The sequence below is a fragment of the Budorcas taxicolor genome, chromosome 11 (genome assembly GCF_023091745.1).
Source record: "Budorcas taxicolor isolate Tak-1 chromosome 11, Takin1.1, whole genome shotgun sequence".
Classification (NCBI taxonomy): domain Eukaryota; kingdom Metazoa; phylum Chordata; class Mammalia; order Artiodactyla; family Bovidae; genus Budorcas; species Budorcas taxicolor.
Genome location: NC_068920.1, coordinates 147,854,536 through 147,872,969, shown reverse-complemented (window position 1 = coordinate 147,872,969; position 18,434 = coordinate 147,854,536). Strand labels below are relative to the sequence as shown.

At 36.7% G+C, this 18,434-nt stretch overlaps 1 protein-coding gene across 9 annotated transcripts in view; it reads right to left on the bottom strand.

The window, feature by feature from the left end:
- Window positions 1–18,434, bottom strand: part of KIDINS220 (kinase D interacting substrate 220) — a 94,028-nt gene that overhangs the window by 53,138 nt on the left and 22,456 nt on the right. For all 9 annotated transcript variants that reach the window (XR_008200121.1, XM_052648346.1, XM_052648345.1 and 6 more), the window contains exons 7-17: window positions 16,146–16,244; window positions 14,280–14,477; window positions 12,505–12,603; window positions 10,508–10,606; window positions 9,403–9,501; window positions 8,087–8,264; window positions 5,095–5,259; window positions 3,958–4,137; window positions 2,807–2,972; window positions 997–1,148; window positions 548–837 (exon numbers count right to left, since the gene is read on the bottom strand). Coding sequence is in view for 8 of the 9 variants with exons in the window: in XM_052648346.1 (XP_052504306.1) it covers window positions 548–837; window positions 997–1,148; window positions 2,807–2,972; window positions 3,958–4,137; window positions 5,095–5,259; window positions 8,087–8,264; window positions 9,403–9,501; window positions 10,508–10,606; window positions 12,505–12,603; window positions 14,280–14,477; window positions 16,146–16,244 (1,725 nt within the window). In the remaining variant the exon portion in view is untranslated. The remainder of the gene's footprint in view (window positions 1–547; window positions 838–996; window positions 1,149–2,806; window positions 2,973–3,957; window positions 4,138–5,094; window positions 5,260–8,086; window positions 8,265–9,402; window positions 9,502–10,507; window positions 10,607–12,504; window positions 12,604–14,279; window positions 14,478–16,145; window positions 16,245–18,434) is intronic.

Genomic DNA, 18,434 nt, shown 5'->3' with positions numbered 1-18,434 from the left:
GCTGCTAAGTTGTGTCCATGTGACCCCACAGACTGCAGCACACCAGGCTCCTCTGTCTTCCACTATCTCAAGTTTGCTCAAATTCATATCCATTGAGTCGGTGATGCTATCTAACCATCTCATCCTCTGTCGTCTCCTTCTCCTTTGCCTTCAATCCTTCCCAGCACCAGGCTGTTTTCCAATGAATTGGCCCTTTGCATCTGGGGGCCAAAGTACTGAAGCTATAGTTAACTCTATGAGGATCTTTTTTCCCACACTACACATGCATTTTTCATAGGAAAAATCTGGATTAAAATGAAAAACAAGTGCAATTCTCTAACAGAAAATAAACTCCCTAAAGCCCCAGTGATGATGATCACGGGAGCATATTCACATTAGGACTATTTTCTTTTTTTTATTATTATTTTGGCTGCACCACACAGCTTGTGGGATCTTAGTTCCCTGACCAGAGTTCAAACCTGGGCCCTTGGCAGTGAAAGCAGAGTCCTAACCACTGGACTGCCAGAGAATTTCCAGAATTATTTTCTAACAAGCAAAGTGTGCTTACTTTCATGAATCCTTCACTTTTCAGCTTGTGCAGTTTGGAGGCAGCATTATGGAGGCGTTTCCTTTGAGAATTCAGAAGTGAGTCCAGTACCTGCCACCATGTTCGACAGTTCAGCACAAACGCCAACCCCACTATGGACGCAATTGATATGAGGACAGCATTCACTGTCATATGCTTCGGGTCAACTCTGAATATAGCCAGAAGAGTAATTGCAGCAATAATGCAGCCAAAGATGAAAAGGAAGATGACAAAAGATGGGAGACAACACGTTTTTTTCCATTTCTTTTTACCTGTAAAATACGACAACTGGTTTTAACATCTCAAACATCCAGAAAACCCCACTCATCACAGTGACAGCATATGACAAACCTGATGTTCATGTTTCCATGCATTTTGTCCATCCCATCCTCAACCTCTCCATATACAGAAAGAAGAGAAGACGGTCCTACCCTGCGTATCTTCAGTCTTGAACACTCGGAAAAGCCTAGTTGCCAAAAAGCCAAACTCTCTTTCACAAGCATCTGAGAGGGTGGCGATCATTTCAGCCATTGAAGTTTCCCCGCCTACGCTGGACAGTCTATTATAATCTGTAAACAAAAACCTTGGGAAAAGGGGAAAGAAAATGTTATGCCGCTACCTAAAGAAACAGTTTCAACATACATCATGTCTATCATGTAGCTGTGTTTCCTTCATGTCTCTGTCAAAACATTGTTTTTAAAATTCTATTTGTAATTAGGTATCTTCCATTTCTAACAGCTTATATTCTTTTCTTAGGAAAAGACAGTAACAAAAGTTAAATTAGTAGAGTTATACAAAGCAATTCTGACTAAAAGCAGAAAAGGGAAAAGGTTATGACAGAACTTAGACAAAGGAGCCAGACATCTCCCCAGATCTCATGACACAACAATTCAACAGTGGTGCCCCACATCAGTCAGAAAGAGCCGCACAAAGAACATTTTGTAAACACCAACTGAAGAGATTAGAACCTTGAGAAAATACTATAGTAATTAAGAACTTGATGCCATTTAAAGACTCAAGCTTCAGAATGTCCTATTTATAGCTTACTCATCTACCAGGGGTTGAGAAAGAAGTTATGTTCTTTTCCTGGTTGTTCTGTGAAATAACTGAATTATTTGCATTTTGAGCCTCTGAATGGGTATTACTTCTGCATTAGTTCCTTTATTCCTTTCTACTGCTAAACTCCCATCTTAATCTTATAGACAAGCACTGCCTTCAAAACACAATCCAGGATCACAGTGTACTCTATGTATGCCTGGTCTTAATTAAATTAATGCTATTTTAGTTGTTCTAACTTTTTATAAGATAATGATCTCATTAATTTAAATGCTTTTATGTAAAAATATCTTCCCCAACTCTTTTTATTCTATTCTGTGTTTTCTGTTTTTCATTTTAACTTCTCATTTTAAATCATTTTCTTAACACTTAATCCTATATACCATTTATTTACCTGTAAGGTTTTATTTTTATCTTCCTCTCATAGTTCTGATGTCTTACCAGGTTTGGTCCATTCACTTTCAGCTTAACTTACACATATTTTATGTTACAATAATTTCTAAATTCTTAATCTTTGCATATTTAATTATTTTACTAATTTCTGTTGAATTCCTTCTACTTTCAGTTCTTTAACCTTTTTTTTCCCATTTTACTTTCCTCTGGGGCCCTCCAGATTGCCTTTACTCTTTGACTTACAAGTTTCTCATCTTTTCTGAACTGTTTGCTCATACCATCCCATTATTATCAGGTATTATCATACCTAATAATGATATCATTATCATTTGATATGATGATAACTTTAGAGGAGTGGGTAAATACATATCCACAGGTGAGGAAAGAACAGCTTGGAGCACATGCTGAGTTGCCAAGGCCACACCCTGATGTCAAAAGGTTCCAGGACTCCATCTTAGACCCAGTACTCTTTACTGATTTGTCCAAAGGATGGTAACAAGTATCGTAAGGGGGCAATGCGGGGCTTCACTCAAATAAAATTCAGCAAACCAAAGTTAAATATAATTTTTTATGAAAAGGTGTCTCTGATCCTGTAATGTACATGAGGGAGATGTAATATGAAGAGTTTTCCAAGTGTATTTGACCAGGGCACGTTTATTTCTCACATTAAAAAAGTTTAAGGGATCAATGTGTTTTTTTGGTCTCTTAAAAAAAACATGAGAAAAGATTCATTATCAACTTTCATTTGCTTCATTTTATTAAAAGTTACTTCTGTCAAAGGGACCAACTCACCTCACAGGTAGAGCTTTAGTGGTTTGCTCTGGCAGCTCAGGTGGGTTCACAAACATCAATTTGAGGAGGAGCTCCAAATAGCCAATATGTCTTGCCAATCTAGTACTGAGGACCCAGGCCCAATTCCAACTCTCTCCTTCCCTCCTTCCACCAAAGTAAATGACAACTAAAAGTCAAAGTTTTAAAAAAAATTATCCAGAACAATCATTAGTCAAGCAGCCTCTTTTCTGCAAACAGTCAAGTATCAAGTAGTGACAGGTAAGCTTACATACTTTTCATGGTCCCTTGTTATTTCCTAACTAGTCCTCTCAACTAATTAACCTCCCCCAACATACATCTGGAGCTTCCTAGAATCCACCTGCCAATGCAGGAGACGTAAGAGATCTGGGTTTAATCCCTGGGTCAGGAAGATCCCCTGGAGTAGGAAATGGCAACCCACTCCCGTATTCTTGCTGGGAGAATCCCATGGACGAAGGAGCCTGATGGGCTAGACTATGGGGTCACAAAGAAACGGACACAACTGGGCGGGCATCTGACCAACAGCAGTAGCAAAAACATATCATCAGGTATGTGAAAAAGAGAAAGTAAGCTGACTAAAATGTGACATAATAAACACAATCAGAAGGATAATGCCTTAAACCAAAGCATATCCCTTAGTTCAGATTCAAATGTCAGAATGACTGGTTTTATCTCTATTTGTGACTGCTATGAAGTTACCAACAGTAAACCTATTTCCTTTCTTGCAACTGAAGACACTCCTAAAAACAGGGATTATATATATTTATTACTTTGCTTTTAGACAAATAAAAATTACAGTCATGATCAAAATGATCAAGAGCATGCCATGATGTCTATGAAGACTTATTTTCAAAACAGATTCAAATATAAATCATTAACATAAAAAAGGGAAAGTAATTTAAAGTTCTGCTTCAATATTAACAAGTAGTGCACTAGCTTTTGAAGTTTTGCCAGGCAGGCTGGGGACAACGCTCCTGTAAGCCAACTTACAAAATAGCAAAAAATCAATATTTTCACCTAAATAGGAAAACCACTTAGAGACTTTAGAAAACAGACACAGATACAATTTTAAATAAAATAATGAGTTTTTACATTCTCTACATTTTTGAAAAAGATAAAAGGCAAAGACTTACTAAAAAATATATACAAGACAGCCAAGAAGCTCAATGACACTGCAATTCCAAGATTTGGGTCTACTGTAAAAGCAAACAATAAACCAAGCCCTCCACAAAGGAGCAGGGTCAGAAACACCACAAGCCATGAAAACTGAAACAGAGGTTCAATCTGTTGTCCTGCAAAAGTTTTCATTTCATCTGAAAGAGAAATTAATAAGAAAACATTATTTAAGAAATAAAACATTTTGAAAATTTCACATTTTCACTATAAACATTTATTTACCTACTAGAATGTTGCTACTTAACCATGCTAACCAATGTTCGCTTTTGCTAAGAATCTCATTCCTTAGAGGCACATTTACCCTTGACCCTTGCCCTACCCACTCTCTTGCGTCCTACTGAAAATGTACAAAATCCTCTCTCATATATTCCCATCTGTCAAGGTTTTGTTGATATTTTGAGATTTGTATTATGCAACCAACAAAGTATTATTTCCATATATAAAACTAAAAATTATTACTTTGCTATGCGTCTTCAGAAAACATAGCATCACCATTCCTCTGCACCTCCTCACCACTTCTCCCTCCAGTTACATTTGAGGATCACTGCTCTTAAAGGTGAGCCCAAATGATCCTGGAACAAGTCATTCATTCCTACTACAAAACTTAGTGAAAAAAAAAAAAAAAGTTTACAGGCAATATTGAAACCTGTCCTTGAAGAAACAAGTAAGATTTTGCCAAGCAAAAGGAGTGGGGTCTCAGGTCAGAGGTCAGGGGAGATGTCTAGGAAGCTCCTACAGAGGAGCCACTCCATAAGTGTCTGGTCTGCACCTAGCAGAGCAAACAGCCATCTGTAACTACAGCACTGAGCATGCACAAGAGGTAGTGCTGGCAGGTGGGAGCACACAAGCTCACATGTCTGCGAAGGGCCCTGGTTTAAGATACCTATAGGTTTAAGATATCTATAAACAGTGCAGGCAGGAAATCTGCTACAGAGGGGTTCTAATGCAGTGGGATGTTTGTTTTAGAAAGAGAACTCAAATGATTGGGTGGAGGATCAATCACACACCCATACATAAAACTTTATTTTTACTTAAAAAACACACAAGAGAAAACCTTGTTATATACACAGACACTTTATAAACAAGCCCTTTACCTTCTAGTTTCTTGAGTAAGAAGGATTTACCACTTCCCCACTGTGCATACAGGCCCACACAAATGGGCGGCTGCATGGTAGGCTCACTGAGAATATCTGCCAGGGCACTGCTATACAGATCATAACCAAGCATGTCACCATCTGTCTCGGTAGGAGACAAGTGTCCTGTAATTATAAACACATGATACCCTAACATTAAAAAGAGACATTATTATTATAAAGGAGCATCAATTCTCAAGTATTAATTGTTAACTCAATTAAAGGGAAAAAAAGGTTGAAAGTGTTAGTTGCTCAGTCGTGTCTGATTCTCTGTGACACTATGGACTGTAGCCCATCAGGCTCCTCTGTCCATGGGATTCTCCAGGCAAGAATTTGGAGTGGGTTGCCATTCCCTTCTCCAGGGGATCTTCCTGATCCAGGGAATGAACCCCAGTCTCCTGCATTGCAGGCAGATTCTTTAACATCTAAGCCACCAAGGTTAGACCTGTGTAAAAATAGGTTCAAAGGTTAATAAGTTAATACCATATTTCACAGAACTTAAGATACCTACTAATTACAAGAGGCATCATTATTATGTTCAACTGAGAGAAGAAGAAATGTTGCCAAATTATGACACAATGCTTTCTCACCCATCAATTATAAGACAAAGTCCAACTTCAAGGATACTAAAATGTGGAGTAAAGTGTAGTATAAAATCAATAAAAAGATTAAAACAGAAACTAGTCCATAGGAATCAATTTAATATGTACAGTACGAATAAAAATAAAGCTATAAAATGTTAGTTAAAAACACAAGAGATAAGCAGAGAAAAAAAATTCTATGGTTCCAAGCAGAAAGGGTCAATGACTAAAAAACAGCAATTCTCCCCAAATTAATCTATCACTTTAAGGCAATCTCAATAAAAATCGATGAGAATATTCTAAAAAATTAAAAAACAAGAATAGCTATGAAAAAAATTTAAAGACTACCAACAATTAGCTCTCTTTGGAGAAGAATCAAAATACATTCTAAAACTATAATAATTATAATACCATAGAACTCACATAGGATATTAACGTAAGTGGCATGTCTAATCAGTGGGGAAAGGATGAATTAGTAGGTGGTGTTGGGAGAAAAGCCATTCTTTTTTTTTTTCCTTCTTTTTAATGAAATTAAAACTCTACATCTCATACTTCAACAAAAGTAAGTTTCTGAAACAAAAAATTAAACGTAAAGAGTAAAACTATAAAAGTACAAGAAAATATAAGAGAAAAACCTTTAAAAATCTTTGTGTAGAAAAGAGCTTCCCTTCTCAATATAATATTAAAGCCAGAGCTGTAAGAAAAGGTCAACAAACTACAGATTTATATAACTTTCGAATGGGGAATAAAAACACTCCCATCATCATAAACAAAGAATAATCTGGGGAGAGAGATACAATATTTAGCTGGATTCAGGATCAATATCCTTAAAAACACAAAAGTCAATTTTATTAAATACTTTAAAAGAAAAAGAGGACAAAGGATACAAAGAGGAAAATAGTAAAAATGCAAATAGGCTACAAATGTTATTAAAAGATCTCAATCTCACTAATAATTTTACAATGGAAATTTATATCAAATTTTTTTATTATCAACCTGATTAGCAAAGGTCAATTAGAAGCTGGAAATATCCAGTGTTAGCAAGGTTGTAGGGAATTGCACAAACGTGGCCGAAGGAAGAAGAGACTGTTACAACCATTTTGGAAAGTCTATCAAAACTGAATACCCAGTGACTTGCCAATTCTACTTCTAGAAGTTTATTCCAAGAAAATAACCCTAAAAATAAAGAGTTAATGGATATTTGTATAAGTATGTTCACTGACGCACTAGCTTTTAATTGTAAAACAAACAAAATATTTATCAATAAAGAACTGAACATACTATTAAAACTTTGAAACATTATGCAACAATCATTTAAAACTTTTATAATATGGTATCTCAAGTTTTTTATAAGGCTATATACATAGTATAGAAATGTAAAGAATTTACAATTTGTCCAAACAATGACAAATTAGGAGATAAGGGACAATGGGAAGATTGCACTTTTTTCTACTATATTTGTGTTTTCATCCTTAAAATTTAATGCATGTATTATTATCATCAGCAAAAATATTTTAAAATGCAAAACTCAATACAATAGAATCATACTTAAAAACAAGATGTAAGTAAACAGCGAAACTGGAAGGTGGCAGGATTCTACTCTCTCCTGTTGGTTTCTAGGACTAACATGTCTCTTTTTAATTTGAGTAGAAAATTGCTCCATATTTCAAAAGACCACATGCGAATGATTAGAGTCTCAAGTGCATCCTCTACAAGCAAAAACTACTTTAGTACAATATTCAAGGCATTATGCTGGGTGTTACGGAGGATACAAGATAAGAAAGAAAACCTGCCCTGAATAACTTGGAATCTGGGAGAAAATTCTAAAAGAAACAAAATAAAAGGCCATACGTAATAGGTATTTAAAAAGGATTATTAACACAGTGCTTAAGTATTCAAATAAGGCAAAAATTTTATCTGGTTAGGCAGATCAGTCAAAACGTCACTGAGAAAGAGACGGTTGACCCCAGCCTTGGAGAAAGAGGATTTTAACAAGAACATTCATGGGAATGGAGTGGGCACAACACAAGCAGAGGCAGAGAGCCACTCACTGAAAACAGAGCATGTTGATAAAAGAACAAAGTTTACCCTGAGAGAATAACAGGGGGAAGAGATTTTTAGAAAAGTAGGCTAGATTTTTGAAGGTTTTAAAAGCTACTGTTGACTCTGAATGTACTTAATTTAGAATGCTCCAATATAATGCAAACGAACTCTAGACAGGAAGAAGTTACTTTTCTACAGCAAAATAATAACATTTTCACCTTTTATAATCTCTGGTTAAGCGATAAACACAAAACTGCTGTCATTCTCTTAATTTCTTCATAGACGTTCATTTCTTAAAACCTCAGGCAGATACAAAACCCAATACTTACTGGCTCCAAATATTTGAGTTAAAATACTTTTCTGATGGCTACAGTCAATATTGTAGGGAGTCTCGCCTGCTTTGTTGGGTCTATACAGTAACCGTCCATCTTTGGGGTTTCTTAAAAGGAGTTCTGCCAGTTTCCGACTCCTCCCACGAATAGCAATGTGCAGAGGGGTGTCTCCTTTCTGTAAACAGTGAAGGGACACTTGAACTTCCCCATTTCTCATGGACGAATATACAAAATAACATTTTTCATATTTCTACAAAATAACAGAATACCCAAACTCTCCATATTTTTCATATGAGTTTTTATTTCTATCTTCCTTGCAATTTTCTTTCTCTAGTTCCTTCCCTAGGCTTTTCTTGGTTAGGTATTCTTTCTCCCAGAGCCTCCAGAATGAAAGAGCACAAGGAACAGGTTTCCCCTGAGGCTTCCCACAGGCCCTGGATCCATTTCCATCAGAAGTTAATGGTACTTCCATCTACCATTCAGATACTAACTGTCCACCTATGTCAACCGTCTTCCTCAACTAATTTATATTCTATTTCACAATGCTCTCGTCGTCGGTCTACACAGCATCTCAGTCCCTATTGGTATTTCACTATCACGAGTGAACTTGTCTTTCCCCATGCCCTTGGTCACCATCATCGTCTTTCTCTACACTTTCTCCCTCGGAGTCCTCTCTGTTGTATCCACGTTCTCTGCCTACTTACCACCTCTTCATTCCCTCAGCTTTCACCTCTCTCAAACATCAACCTGCCTTCTTCCCTTATTAGGATCTCCATCACTTTACTCTTCATATCCAGCACTAATGAAAACTATCATGTAAAAAAGAAATTTAGTCTGCAAAGACTAAACTTATTCTCCACCTTTTACTTTACAAACATCTCTTAAAGACAATGACCCAAAACCTAACAGATGAAATTCTCAGTTCCCGCCCACTCTGGTCGCTCCAGAACGTTAAATGGAAATGATGTGCCACATTCTTCCTGTGGCTTATCTTGATTCTTTCCTCTTGTTTCTCTGCAACAAGATCCACCCTGGTGACATCATCCTTGCATGGTGCTCAATGCAGCTCAGCTCCCCGTAACTGATCTGAGCCACAGAGGGAACACAGGAAGGAACTTCTTAAACTGAGCCTGCCCACTCCTCAGCACCTCTCAGAACAGCCAAGATCTCACAGCATTCAAATCCCACACAGATATCCCCAGTCAGTCATCTCTCCTTCCACAAAATAACATGAGACTCCCCTAAGTCCACCAGGTATACAGGTAGGTCTTACCAACTGCCCTGTGCTCTCTGCACAGATGTTTTATTACTACCTTATCGACAGCAGACACTTTGGCTCCTTTATCCAGCAGCAGCTCTACCACTTCTATGTTTCTCATCTTGGTAGCCTTTATAAGGGGTGTTTCACCATCCTGTGGGTACAGATAAAAAGGTTTGCCAGATTAATACCTTTAGTCTTTAAAGTCACATAAACACACGTCAAGAAGTCAAATATTTGCCCAGTCTATATTGAAAATGTTCTCAAGAAAACACAGTTGCAAAAACTAACAAGAAAGTGCTTTTCCTTCCATAACCAACCACTTGTATCAAAATACTTATATGTCACTCAGCCAAGCAAGGGATGTACCCACTACTTGCTTATTAAAGAATGACCTAATTGCTTTCAAAACCAAATTAAGAGAAAGAAAAGACCATAGTTCAGCACTGAATTAGGAAGAAGCAAAATGTGGTCAGAAGCCACATGTGGTCAGAGCAGCTGACACACAGTTCCAAAAGAAAAGAGATTTCAAGGAGCCTGCAAACCAGAAGGTATCCCAGGGCACTGCAGTCACTATCACTGGTTCAGATAACACTGCTCCAAATCTCTGGTAGGTGAAACAGGGCTGTATTATGGGTGCTTCCATAAGTCTGCTTTATTCAGGAAGAACTCCTGCCATTTCATTTCAGAATTTCAAATATAATTTCCTCAAGAACAACTACTACACAGAAGGCCAAATATAATCACTGAGGTCTTACACAGTTTTATACTTTTCACATGGAGTAAAACGGACTAAAGTGGTTGGTTTGAGGAACCAATAAACACACAAACTGATCTTTTAAAAAGAAACATGTTCGGCATTCCAAACAACAGGCGCATAAAATAATTCTGGGGAAATGATCTGGCCACAGTTTATGAACAGCTGATGCTGTACTTTCTGAAAGTATCTAATTAAAATAACAAATTACATAGTGTATTCTGCTGTGAATACCCAACTCCTAAAAGGATATAAAGCTATTCCTCAACTTAATACAGAACACTACCGGTAAAATCCCTGTCATTCTAATTATCAAACAGTTGTAAAAACTGAAGGGAAAAAAAAAAGCACTACTAACATTCAGCATTAGGTATTGCTAAAAGAATAGAAATGGCGTTTATACCTTCGTGCATATTTCAGTGTCAGGATTGCACTGTAAGATGTCTCTCACCATTGTTGCATTTCCTTTCTCAACAGCCCAATACAAAGCAGTTTTATTGTCCTGTATTAATTTTAAAAACCAACAATCACTTCATATAAGACAGAATATTAAAAATTCAACAGTATTAACATTTCTGTCAGAAAGCATTAATATATTTTACCAAGAAGCAGCATGATAGAAAATAATATTAATCCTTATTGTACCTTGCATTTACTTGTGGGAAATTCTTTACAAAAGAAGTCTAGAAAAACTTAACACTTCTTGATTAGGAAGCAGCAACCCCACACAGCTGATAGAGTCAACTATGCTTCTGGAATGCAATTTGGTTTCAGGACCCCACACTGTGTTGGAGGTCTTCAGGACTTGAGTTGTGTCCTTTGAGAAGTCACGTAAATATTCTGACCTTGGCTTGTGGCTTTTCATCTGCCCAATCTTTTCAAAAGATAATGCATGAAAATGTACTACACAAACATAAGCTGAATTGTTTCTGTCATTCTCAGCTTTCTTAATCTCCACCCATATCCATAAACTGATTTTCATCAGATCCTTTAAAATCCTATCTAGTTCAAACACCAAAAATAGATTCAAATGGATTTTGAAAGCAGAGCTAAAGAAGAAAAACAAAAACTGATTAAAATGTTGGAAAACAGAATTGACAGACACAAAGGAGTTAGATAAAAGTCAAAATAGGTGATCAAGGCACCTACTTTTAGTGAAAATATGATTTTTTCCTCAATGAATGACTTTCAGCCACTATCACACTGTTTGCTTCACCAACATTTTCTCAACACAGTTCCCTTCTCAAAACTGCACACTAGCTTCTGAACCTTCTGAGTTTGACACTCTAACCTCTCTGGTCCTACATCCCTTTGTACTTTACTATCTCCCATCCCACCCTCCTTAACAACCTGATTTATTCATTAGCTAAGGACTACAGTCTTTCACTTTCCCACTTTCCTGAACTTTCTCATCCCATTATTCTACTATCCTTGCCTGAATTACTCAGCCTTTCTTCATCCAAACTCAACCAATTTTTCAAACTAGCAAATTCTACCTTCCCTCAAAAGTTCTCCTTAATGCCCTCTTTCACCACCTCAAGACTCTTGCATTTGAATCTTCACTAGGCAATCAACCATACACTATCTGATATCAAAAGTGGCATCACTTTTTATGTTTAGATAAAAACGTAAGTTTAAGTATAAACTAAATGAACTAAAACCTTCCTAACTAAAATACATGTTTCTTACAGGCAAGAGGTCCGTGTTAAAAGACTCTCATGGCATTTGGCGTAATGTTTATTAGTTTGATTCAAAAATGGATTTGTATACAAGGAAAAAACTGAGCAGAAATACAGACTGTCCAACAGCAAAATGGGTTGTAAAGTACAGATTTTTCTTTTTTAATCTAAAGCTTTTGACATACTGAATACATTTACAACTTTAGGAGTGCTTTTACCTAAAATGAATAACCTTTATAGCTCTGTGAGCTGTGACTGCCTTAAACAAAGTCCACAGGCACTACACCAAGTGATCCTGAGAAAGGCAAGCAAGTGGGAGAAAGGAGATGAAAGACTAAAAAAAAAAAACAAAACAGGAATAGAATAATACACGGATGAAGACGACAAACAGAGGGAGAACACTAAAGAAAACAAGTCACACACACTCAAAGTGCTGCCATTTCTCAGTATTATAAACTATTAATTTCAGGATTGAATATATTCAGACATTAATAAGGGAGGGGTACTTGAAAAACATGAGCTTATTTATGGTTCATTTCTATCTAACTTGACATTAATACAGAAATTTCAAAATAATGGCAGGGAAACTTAATTATACAGGCATCCATTAAATATATTAGTGTTTATAAGTTTAACTTCACAGGAAAACTCAATGACATTATGATCAACCAACATATATGACCAACTACAGTCACAGATAACAGTCTGTAATCACACACACCTGTCCTCTAATGTCAATATCAGCATATTTTTGGAGAAGTGCTCGAACAATTTCCACATGACCACCTCTGACAGCACCAATTAAGACAGTATCTCCACTCTAAAAAGACAAAAAAAAAGACAGCCAGAGATAATCGATGAGGAAAACAAAAAAAACTGTTTTGAAGTTAAGATTAATCATATGTTAATACAATAAATTTTTTTGGAAATGTCTTGGGAAAAAAGTATCTCAGATACTTTCCATAAACAACAAAGTTTTTAGGTAACTAGTATTAATACCTGATATTAATAGCCTGTAGAATAAGGGACAGAAAACTATACATCAAAATAAGGACATTTATATCTGAAATTCCAGGACAAAAGTTTAGAAAGGTAAGTCACTCAGAACAACAAGCCATTCTATTTTGAAGGCACCCTCTCATTACAAATGTAAATTAAATAAAATGATGCCATGACTGTCAATGAACCAGATGAACCTTTGCAAATTACATAACACAAACCCCTTGGAATCATGCTATCTGACAAAAGCCACTGACTCTAAAGGGAGCTGCAAAGCTAGAGCCATCTGTGGGTTTATAACGATGTTTAATTAAGGGAGAAGGTTGGTTCCCAGAACAGAATCTATATTCTACTTGGCAGTACAGGCCAAGAGTGCCCAGGACTGACTCATTCCTCAATTCAAGGTTTAGATGAAGTTCATTACCTCATTAAGGACAGCTCTGCCCTAAAATTATATTCACCAAGCAATAATCATTATTAATTATATCTTTCTCTACTTCAAATACTGTAGATGGCCTTTTTTTTAAACTGCTAAATTACAAATCAGTTATACGGGTTTGAGTTGGATTATTCCATGAGCTATGGCTCATCTCAATCCTAAGCGGGCCCCAGTGGGCTGCAATTCAAGATGCAGGCCATTGAGAACTGAGCCACGATGTAATATCTTAACTACTACATTAAAAGTATAAACCCATGGCAAAAACACTTTGAGAATATTAGCATTAATGTGGGTTCAAACTAGGATATTAACACAAGGTTCTAAATATTCCATTGCTTACTATGTGCCATGCACTATTCTAGGCTCTAGGAAATAAGTTAGACAAGGTCCCAGCTCCGGGAGACTGTATAGTCTAGAGGAGACTCACAGACAACATACAATGAACAAAAATAAAAAACAAGATAAATGTAATGCAAATAAAAGAGAGTGATGCAATAGAAAGTGACTGGGGAGTGACTTTAGTCACTGAGAATTCAAGACTAATGTGTACAGTATGGGTCTTTAACCCAGGGTAGATGGTGGAACCATCTGAGATGGAGAAGTCTGAGGGGAAAGCAGGTTTGGGATCAAACAAACAAACCATCTATTGTGCTGAAAATTAAGAGGACCATTAGACACTCACATGGAAAGTTTAAGTGGAAATGGACATGCAAGTGTATACTTCTGAGAAGAGGTCACAGCAAGAGATACAAACTTGAAAACTCTATTAAGTGTAAGGGTGGTACCTGAAGTCTTAGAACAACGAACACCACCAGCCATGAACAAGACCTACAGTAAGGATGATTTTAAGATCACATTATCAATAACAATATAATTTTTTTAAAACTGAAAAGAACACCCTTCACAAAGATTAAATATGTTTTAACTTATTAGTTTTAAAGGTAGAAATAAAACATCTTAAATATGTTATGCAGGAAGAATCTTGAAAGGTGTTGAGAAGTTAAGGTACCTTCCATCAAGATCACCACTGGAAGACAAGTTCTAAATAGACAACCTACCCTATCAGGTATGTTCACATATGTCCCAGCATCAAGGAGATCCTGTACAATTTCTGTATGTCCCTCCTTCGATGCGATCATCAAGGCTGTATTTCCATCCTTATCTGTTAAATTTACATTTGGATTTCGCTTCAAAATTTCTTTCACTGACTGTGTGTAGCCTCCTTTTACTGCCACAATAAGTGCAGTCATTGAATTCTAAAGAACAAACAAAAAAGTCCAATAAATTAGTCATTTCAGACAACTTAATTTATGCCCTAGTCAAAAACTGATGTTTTCAAATAGGTGACCTATAATTAATAATTATTTCTGATAATAAAATGCCAACATAAATAATCAGAAGTGATCATACCAAAAGTGGTCAGGAAGCATATTTTCCATTCTTGAAGATGTGTTAGTTCTCTGACATCAAAATCTTTAAATGATAACCTAAATTTGGACTCATTTACAATGAACAAATCCTCTCACAAAAGTACTGAATGGTAAAATAGCTGACAGGATGATTCAAAATTAAACACATTCTAAATGAAGTAACCCAAAGTAAGGTTAACAGACTTCAAACAAGTAACAATCTATAATAGAATCTATATGAAAAACGTAAGTGAAACAATGAATTAAAAAGTACAGAATATTTCAATAACAGTATAATATATTCTTCTTTCTTATAGTGACCCAGAAACCACATTTTCAAAACTATCTTATTTTTAGTGGTTCTTTTAAAAACTTCACATTTAATTTATTAAAAATAAATCACCTAATACAAGAATCTGACTCACTGCAAAACAAATATTAAAATTTATTCTTGAGATTTTTGTCTAGTTTGAGATAACATGCAATTCCCTTCTAGAAATATTTTAGTTATTATATCAGCCCCTGGAACTAAGCCATAACTCTCAATATTAAATAACATAGCCTTTTCAGATTCTTCAGCAGTCAATATAGAGACAGGCCACTTATTCACTTGATAAACTGCCCAGAAAAGAGGCAGGTGAACAGTATGGCTTCCAGGGTTGGGTAAGAATCATGCTCTGTCTCCACACAGCAGTAACATACTCCACGCCCCTTGAGGGTCGGCAATTAGCAGCTCTGCCACCATGGAAAATAGGAGGAGCTGGTTGGTATTATGCCAATAAGTCAATATGACTTAGAGCCCACTCTTGTTACACTGCAGCCACAGGTTTGCTAGCAACTCTTCTCAGAATCCCTCATGATCCACCTCACATAATCTAATTATGTTAACAGAAGACTATAGTGTTTCTTGTGCATAAATGTCATCTCCTTTAACTATATTCTTAGAAGTTCAAGAGAAAAGTGATGTGATGGTCTCCTCTAGTACCCCTAGCACATCTGGCACAGGCCAGGTGCAAGCAGGGGCTCAATAATGAATCCATAACTCCTAGTCGCTCAGATATACTGAACCAATTTTTAAACTATCTAGGTTTTCACCACTGATTTCTGATATTTTAAAATCTATCAGAGAAGGAAAACAAGTTACAGCTTAAATAATCAAAAAATTATGGCATTATTTTAAGATTTTAAAGAAAAGGTATTTTGAAAGAACAGCAATTCTTTCCACATTAGTAATTCAAATCATTTGATGTGGGAAGTACTTTATACTAAGATTACTAAAAGATATTCCTTATAGCTTTAGCCTCCTAAAATTGATGTGCATTGGCAAAAACTCCTTAAGAGCACATATTTGTAATATATAATATCTAAATTTACCAGGATAATATGTTTGTTTTTCTAAGTATCATTTAGATACTGTAGGGAAAATTTTCTAGACATATGCTAAGGAAAAAATATTCTCTCTCAAAACTAAAAATATCTCTCTACTACCAGCAGTTAAGTAGAAAAGATACTTACAGCTCCTTCTTGATCAACATCAGCTCCCATGGCCAATAAATGTTTTACACATTCCAAATGACCTTTTCGTGCAGCCCAAACCAAAGGGGTGGTTCCATACTATTAAAAGAAATAACAAATTTTAAATTATTATTGAAGATATATTAAAAGAAACTAGGCTCTCAACATGAATTTTGATAAAAATCACACTGAGTATTTTTTTTTTAATTTTTATTTTTACTTTATTTACTTTACAATACTGTATTGGTTTTGCCATATATTGACATGAATCCACCACGGGTGTACATGCGTTCCCAAACATGAATCCCCCTCCCACCTCCCTCCCCATAACCTCTCTCTGGGTCATCCCCGTGCACCAGCCCCAAGCATGCTGTATTCTACATCGGACATAGACTGGTGATTCGATTCTTACATGATAGTATACATGTTTCAATGCCATTCTCCCAAATCATCCCACCCTCTCCCTCTCCCTCTGAGTCCAAAAGTCACACTATTTTAGATTACAGTTTACACCAATCATAATTTTAAGCCTAGATGAATCATATTTTTCTTGTTTTATTTCTCCCAAATAGATGGTTAACCACTGCATGAAATGTGTTTTAACAAACTTTAAGTTTTATAATAATTGACAATTTTTCATCATAAAGTCATAAAGCCTTTAATTTCCAACACACTTTCTTTGCTTCCCATATCTTGTGACATATGAATTTAAACAATTTGACTATAGTCAAAAATAGTGACAGCTAAGTGCCAAATACAGTTCTAACTAGTTGACATAGGTTAACTTGTGTAATCCTCATCACAAGAGTAAGTACAAATCACAACATCACATTTTAAACAGATGAACAGACAGGACCCCGAGAAGCTAATTACAGGCTCGATGTCACAAAGCTACTAAGAGGTGGAGCAAAACCCATGAACCCAACAAGCCTGGCTTCAGCCTGTGCTCTTCACCACCTCCCTAGATTCGCCTCTATGCCTGACAAAATAAACATCAGCTGAGAAACGGCACTCAAAAGCACGTTCTGCTGCAACATGACTCAAAAGGCATCAGAGAATGTAAATCATGCATAAAAGCAATGCTTTACCTTTGGGGAGATTCATGTGGCAATGAAGAGACACAGGAACACTTGCAGTGACATTTAACTACATAGAAGATTGACGTGAATGCTTAATGAATGCCTACTTTTTATAACAGCCTTGACTAAGAGAACTTCTGTGTACTAACGGAGGTACGGACAGTGAATAAATACTGACAGTACAGAAGAAGAGGCATCCACATTGACTGGGTAAGTTAAGGAGATTTAACAGAGAAGATAACATTCCAACTGAGCCTTGAGAAAATAAACAGGAGTTCATCAGGCAGAGGAGGTAGTAACATTCTTAACAGAGGGAAAAGAATAAACAAAGACACGCACTTCACAGAAATTCATAAAAGTTCACAGAATGGTAGACCATCTTCTGCATCCAAAAGTGCGGTATATTTGGAGAGCAATGGCAACAAGTGAGCCTGGGAAGACAGACTGGGTCAAACTGAAAAATCTGGGCTTTGAAACCAAAGATGCTAGAAAAGCTCCCCAAAAGCAAGAAAAGAATGAGACAAGTAAACATTTCTCAAATGCGTGGGCTGTGCTCAGTCACGTTCAACTCTTCTGCCAACTCCATGTACTGTAGCCCACCAGACCCTTCTGTCCATAGAATTTTCCAGACAAGAATACTAAAGCAGGCTGCGATCTCCTCCTCCAACCTAGGGATCAAATCCGCATCTTGTGTTTCCTATACCAGCACGCAGATTCTTTACCACTATTGCCATGTGAGAAGCCCCATTTGGGATATTAAGGATTTTTTAAAAAGTGAATAGAACAAAATCCTGGGGAGCTTTCTGGAACTGATGGCACATGAACTGAGAGTGAAGGATGAATAGAAGTCAAAGAAGAGGAGGAGAGGGTGCTCCACACTGTGAAAGAGCACCTGCCAGGAACTCAGGAACCTGCATCGTTGACAGCTGAGCAAAGGCAGTCTGTGGGAGAGACAGCAGGAGAAAGGGAGGCAAAGACTATCTTTACGCATCATAACAGGGACTGACATCCTTAGGACTTTACGTATGAGAGAGAAAGAACAAAACTTAAATTTTAAAGATCATCTGGGGTTTCCCTGATGACTTAGTGGCGAAGAATCCATCTGCCAGTGCAGGAGACATGGGTTCGATCCCTGGTCCAGGAAGATACCACATGCCGTGGAGCACCTACACCCGTGCACCACAGCTACTGAGCCTGTGCTCTAGAGTCC